Here is a 6,359-nt window from a genome sequence, read left to right on the forward strand (position 1 = left end):
GTTAGCAATCAGTGCAGTGTGAGCTCCTTGTCATGTGCTGTGTTTGTGCAGCTAATTTCTGTCAGAATTTGAAACTCTTGTTATTCATGTCAGCCACACACGTCGGCCCCCAACATGGATACGTCAACAACGAGCGGGAGGCTGGTTCACTGTAGCTGCGCTGGTGAAAATTGGAGTGACCACGTTTTTTTGTTTTTTTTCACGATAAATACACATAATTTATTTACAAATAAAGTGGTTATAATAGAAATAAATACAAAATAAAAATCTGAGCATTATACTTCATGTGGTATTGCACCCATTTCGAAATGTACATCAGAAATACATTTTCAAAACCAGTAAAGGAATATTCCTCTGATTAAAATATTTATTTTTCCCAACTTTACGTAGACATAAATATATTCATATATAGCTTTTTTTCTTCTTCCACAATAGCTCTGTTTTGTCTTTCATATAAATAAACGTCTTCATTGGGAAACCGGGTGTCCATAATAACCTCTGATGTCTCTGTCAGTCTCTCTTGCCCCCGCTCTCTCTCTCTCTGCACACCACTGTCAGTTTCTCACCGGCAGCCACATCCCTCCACCACCATATCCTGGTAGTTTTTCAGGATGACCTTCTCATACTCGTCCAGGTAGAGCAGGGAGATGGGGCTGAGGTCGGTGGGCACGCAACAGGCTCTGGGGATGTTCGAGTTGACTGAGTTGACCAGCGTCTGCACGATGGCGTGATTGGTAGAATTGAGATGGTCTGCCAGGGGGAACGGACATTCCCCTTGGCAATAAAAGGCGTGGTAGCCGGGCGGCGCCACTATCCACTCGTTCCACCCCACATCGCTGAAGTCCACGTACAGGGCGTGCCTCTTGCAGCTGGCCTTGTGCTGGTGCTTTCTGCGCTGTTTGCGGAGAGCCGTCTGACGTTTTTCCCGCGTGTGCAGCACTGAGTCCCCGCGGCCGTCATGGCCGTAAGTCACCAGAAGAGGCCGAGCCTGAGGCCACGAGTCCTGGTCCCGGTGCAGGGACCGGCTCACCCTGATGTGCCTGCTACGTCTCTGGGCGTGCTCCCCGTCCATCTCCCCCTCCTCTGGGTGATGCACCTCCACCATGAAGCCGTGGTTGTGACCTTTCCCAGAGGTCCACTGAGACACGGCGGGGCTGACGTCAAAGCTCTCCCAGCGGCTCAAAGAGTCCTGCACTAGCCGAGTGTCCAGCAGACGTGCCAGGGGTTCCCTGCCTTGAGTGGAGGGAACTCCAAATATCTCATAAATGTTGATGCGATGGGAGCCACCAGCCAGCGTGCTATTATCACTAGTGCTGCTGTTTCTGGAGCTGTTGTTCAGGGGTGCAGCTCCCATGACCTGATCCCTGTAGACACGAAGCTCCGCAGAGGTGATGAACTCCTCGTCGGGGATGGAAGTGAGGTTGAAGTAGAACTGCTGGGTCGTTTTACCTTTCAGCCTGGCCAGGGCCTCCATAGACTCTGCAAGAGATGGCACAGAGACAAACATAGCGTAAGAGGATATGTGTGAAATTCATGCCAGGGATGAAATAAAGAGCGTACGCATGGTACAAGAACAAGAAACAACATCTATGATTAAAACTGAGGTGGCTTTGTGGTTCATCTGTGAGCATGGGAAATATTGGCCGAGGATGTCTCTCTCTCTCTCTCTCTCTCTCTCTCTCTCTCTCTCTCTCTCTCTCTCTCTCTCTCTCTCTCTCTCTCTCTCTCACACATGGTCTCGTCTCGCACACAACTTGCAGCCTTCTTTCTGCGCAGCCGGCCAAGCTGCCACGTGGTTACACCGAGTGGGTGTGGGCCATTGTCACACAGGCGTTAACACACACATCGACACTTTGCAAGTGTGACTCCGTGTAATATTGTCACAGTGATGTAATCCCGTCATTAGTGTCATGCTAATAAATGTACTGAGCTGTGCGCTTCAATCAATTGATAACCTCAAACATGCTCGTCATTCTGCCCCTTCAACTGGCACATTTACCCCTCGAGTTGGCTACGGTACACAATTCCCACAATCAGTGTTGCAATGGGAAAGTTAATAATCCCATAGTAATAATCCTATGAAAAGACGTAGGATGCTATTAATATCTCAATTATGGAGACAATCTATTCTCCACAAATGGAAGGCTGATTTTTTTTTTAATTTATTGCTCACAGATCTAAGCCTCTCTGAAAGTGCAAGGTATTCCCCCCAATATATTGTACCATGAATGACAGAAGTTGAAGCTGTAATTTTCTTTAAGGGCAGCTCCACTTTGAACGTGCACTTCTCAAAGTTCATAGACGATGTATAGACACACGTTTTAATCTGTTTGGTGTGGTGAAACAAACACAAACTTTGAACTCGCTGCCGTTTCAAAGGAGCCATTTAGGAAATTCCACCATCTCATCCTAAACCTCCCTCCAGAGGTACAAAGACCTCAATTAGGCCGATCACTACTCATTTGATGTGGGAAAGCCCCCTGTCTCTCGTTCCCTCTCCCATGTCCCCAATCCCTCTCTTTCTTTCCTTCCTCAGCTCCCAAATCCCCTTCTCCCTCTGTTCTCTTAGCCCCAAATCCTCTTTTCTTTCCGCCTCCCTGTCTGTCACTCTTTCTCCGATTCTTTTTTTCTGCAGCAGCAGCAGCAGCGTTCTCACTCTCTCTCGTTTGTCTCTCCTCTGTGTGAACAAGTTGAGGCTTGTCGAAAACGTGTGAACCACAGATATGAGTGTATCAACATTCCTAATTTCTTTTTGCGCTGCATGCCAAAACAGAAGATAAAGGCTAATGTTGGGTCATTCATCACGGACCTGTCTTCAGGCCGCCACTTCCTGTGTAATAGTGGAAATGTTCTATTTGGCACGGGAAAACGGTTATTTTTGAAAAGTGATAGGAGTGAAACTAATTATCCGAGTGAATTTAATATCAGACGGCAGATTTGATGAATGATTGGAGCCGTTCGCTGCGCTTTTATGCTTATTATGCGGCGTGGCCATCCATTGCACGTCTCTCGGCGTGGGAAGACTTAACTACCCCGCAGCTCTGTTAGCATAGGATGAAAGAGCCAACGGAGCGTGTGTAAACACAGTCTGAACACATCGGTAATGGCCGGTGGTGTCAAGGTGTGTGCTGGCCCGGCGCAGAGGTTTCCAGTAGTGGGCAGGGAGCAGTCACTCAGCCCGGCTGGCCCGGGCCAGGCTTGTTTGTAGTGTGTCAGTGTAGCCACTGGGTGTCATTGCACTAGGCCTCTGGAGAGCACCCAAGCAACCACTCAACCACCCCTCTGACTCACCCCCGATGGAAACTTCCCCACTCAAACACTTAGGACTCTGTATAAGGACTCTGTGTAGAGCCCCTATGGACTCGGTAACTTGTATGTTGTAAAAACTGGAATATAGGAACATTTTAAATTGAATGGTAGATACAGAGTTGCTATGTTTAACAGTTTTTTTGTATATATCATACATAAATCTTCTTGATATTATGACCAGGTGCGCCGCTCTGCTGCCCAGCTTTATATATATACAAATAAAGTCTCAGTCATGTTTAAATTTCACCTGTTAGATTATTTTAGGCAGTTTAAAATAGCACTGGTCACCAGTGGCATGGTGTAAACACGTAGTGTACAGCTGGTGAACTAATGCACTGTTTCCACGTGTGTGAGCCTCATTCATCCGAGCAGCATGTGTTAAATTGGAAGCAAAAAATTGAATTGAAACACTGAATTCAAAAATCAGCGCGTATATATGCAGTATATGAACTAAGTGAGCAATTATGGTGTTGTTGGAACGTCCGTAATGGCGCACGAGGCGGAGACAGCGGTGATATGGAAAGAGTAAAAGCGTACAACTAAGGACTCATATAAGTCCAGTTAGAAATGACTCAGAACACAGTCTGACACGATGACTTTGTCATAATGTTGGCATAATGTCATGTCTTGTGTCATTGAAGTAACAGGGTGATGACTATCACCTGCGCACAGGCGCACACCGCCCTTTATCCCGCTCCTATGGTGCGTGTCTGGAAAAACTGTTTTCAGAGCCCACGCAAACACCATCAATTATTAAGAAACAAATTACCCCAGGGACACCACCGCCCCCTTGATGTTGTTGAAGCCTGTGTCAGCTGCGCCAGAAGGTGGGTGAAGTTGAAGGGGGGATGTTTGGGTAAAGGTTGCATCACTACATATCATGAGAGTTGGTTTAATTAAGATGCTTGTTGATAAATCGTACCAGCTGGGTTTAAGCAACCCCAAAATGTATTAAAGACGTCCCACATAACACGGACGCGTGTCACCTGTAAATGACTAACGCTCCATAAACCGGTGAAGACTCTGAAGTTCAGCCTTGACACACTGAGTCATGTTTAAATATAGGTCCGGGCCGTCTGAGAGAGACAGGTACAGGTATGTCACTAATACATACCTTCGTGGTGAAAGCTTCTAATCGTGTTGGCCTTGCTGGCGGCTCTCTCCGCGTGCCTCCCCATGCTCTTGGGCCGTTTGGTGCTGTGGTCCCCGTTGGCAGAGTGCATGCGGTAAAGATCCACCATGTATTGCGGCACCACGGCTTGCTTGCTCGGGGTCGGCCTGCGCCTCAGTCCAAACATGGTGAGGAGCCGGAGCTCGAACTCGTGGAGGAAGCTCTCCGACCGCTCGGGGGTCTGCTTCCCGGATTCGCTGTACTTCCTCTTGCCGACCTCGGGGATAAGTCCCGTCGCACCTTCCAGCAACACCTGAGCAAGCAGCAGTACCATGAAAGAGCGGACCACGGCGACCATGATCAGTCAGTCCCTGTGGAGAAAGTTGGGGTTGGTGTCAATACACTGGCGCTGAGGTATTGACATGAGGCGGACACAGCAGGGGCTTCACTACAGCGCTCCCCCACCTCTCCCCTCCCTCCCATACAGTAGGAATGATTGAAGGAGAGCAGGTTAAAAAGGGAAGACAGCTCCTCACTTTGAAGTAGAACAAAAAAAGAAGCTCTGTGAATAACAGCCCCTCAGGCATAGCGAGTCTAACTGGAACAGAAGATTGATCTTAACATGAGCAGGAACACAGAAATGTATCAAGGTGAAGGAGTTATGAAAGAGTTATGAAAGAGACGAACAACAAACAAAAAGGTTTTGGTGGGGGGGTAGGGGGGGGGTGACAAATCAAAGAAAGTTGCAGAGGGAAGGAGGGGACACACCGCAGACATAAAGTCTCCAATTAAGAGATAGTTTTAAGCGAAGTGATATGAAAAGAGAAAGATCACAGGAGGCATGAAAGACTGTCGGTAGAAGTGTGAAGGAGTGGGGATGCACGGCAGCGGGAGTGAGACGGCGCAACAAGCGGCTTATTTGCGGAGGCTTTGCCGGTCGTGTATAATCATCAGGGCTGAGTTACTTCAAGAGGCTCGCAGGTGTTAGATCTGACGTGCGTGTGTATACCAGAGCCAGATGGAGCCCGGGGAGAAAGAAAAAAAATACTAATAACTAAATGTCATCTGAGTAGCACAACCGTCCAAATAAAACTACTGAAAACTATTTAGTATTCTATTTTCGTTTTGTCCCTCCCCCCGAGGTTGTAAATTGGAACGCGTTAACTTTTACGCACACACTCCCTGTCAGCATTAAGTGGTGCGAGAACTGTTGATTTATATCTGTAAAGTCAACATTTCCTCTTGAAGCGAGCTCGTTTATACTTTGCTGACATTGTTATCATTTGGGTTATTTTGGGCTAAAATTGTACCAACTGGATGAGGAGTCTTTACCTGACGAGGAAGCGCTGTGTCCGGTCGTCGTTCCACCTTGGGTGCTCCGATAAATTCCACATTAATTCGTGTTTAATCCACGCTGCTTCTCCTTGAGGGACCGAAGACAGCCCATGCCCTCCGCCGATCTCCTCTCGCACATATTCTCACCAGCGGCTATTCGGGGTTAGGTCTTGGTCAGCACGGAAAGAAGGAAGAAAAAAAAAGAAGAAGAAAAAAAGAAAGAAAATATGTTCAATCTATGAGGAAGCGGGCTCGCGTAGGCAGGACCGAACTAAGTATAACGCATTTTGGTTGAACATCTTCAACAACAACAAAAAAGAAGAAGAAAGAACAGTTCGCCGAGACAAAAAGTAGAGCGCAGCTCAGAGTAGATAGGCGCACTCAAGTGTCGCTCCTTGGACCTTGTTGCCTTGAGTCTGGGAGCGCGTCGCCTCTCTCTGTGCGCCACAGCGTAGTGGTTGCATTGATTGGTGCCTTCTCTTCCCCCAGCGACTCTTTTTGTCGTGCAGTGATGTCACCGAGGGCTGTCAATCATTTATCCACCATAAAAAAAGAGAAAAGAAAGCAAAGCACCTCCTGCGGCTCTGTAACCCAGAGGGAACCT

The 6,359-nt window shown here is 47.7% G+C and overlaps 1 protein-coding gene across 1 annotated transcript; it reads right to left on the reverse strand.

The window, feature by feature from the left end:
* Window positions 1-203: 203 nt before the first annotated feature.
* bmp2b (bone morphogenetic protein 2b) lies at window positions 204-4,622 on the reverse strand. Its single transcript, XM_079216216.1, has 2 exons — window positions 4,424-4,622; window positions 204-1,479 (listed from the first exon to the last, which is right to left on the reverse strand). Exons 1-2 carry the CDS (start codon window positions 4,605-4,607, stop codon window positions 563-565), a joined length of 1,101 nt encoding a protein of 366 aa, XP_079072342.1. The 5' UTR covers window positions 4,608-4,622; the 3' UTR covers window positions 204-562.
* Between the last annotated feature and the right edge of the window lie 1,737 nt (window positions 4,623-6,359).

Source organism: Taurulus bubalis (genome assembly GCF_910589615.1).
Source record: "Taurulus bubalis genome assembly, chromosome: 3".
Lineage (NCBI taxonomy): Eukaryota > Metazoa > Chordata > Actinopteri > Perciformes > Cottidae > Taurulus > Taurulus bubalis.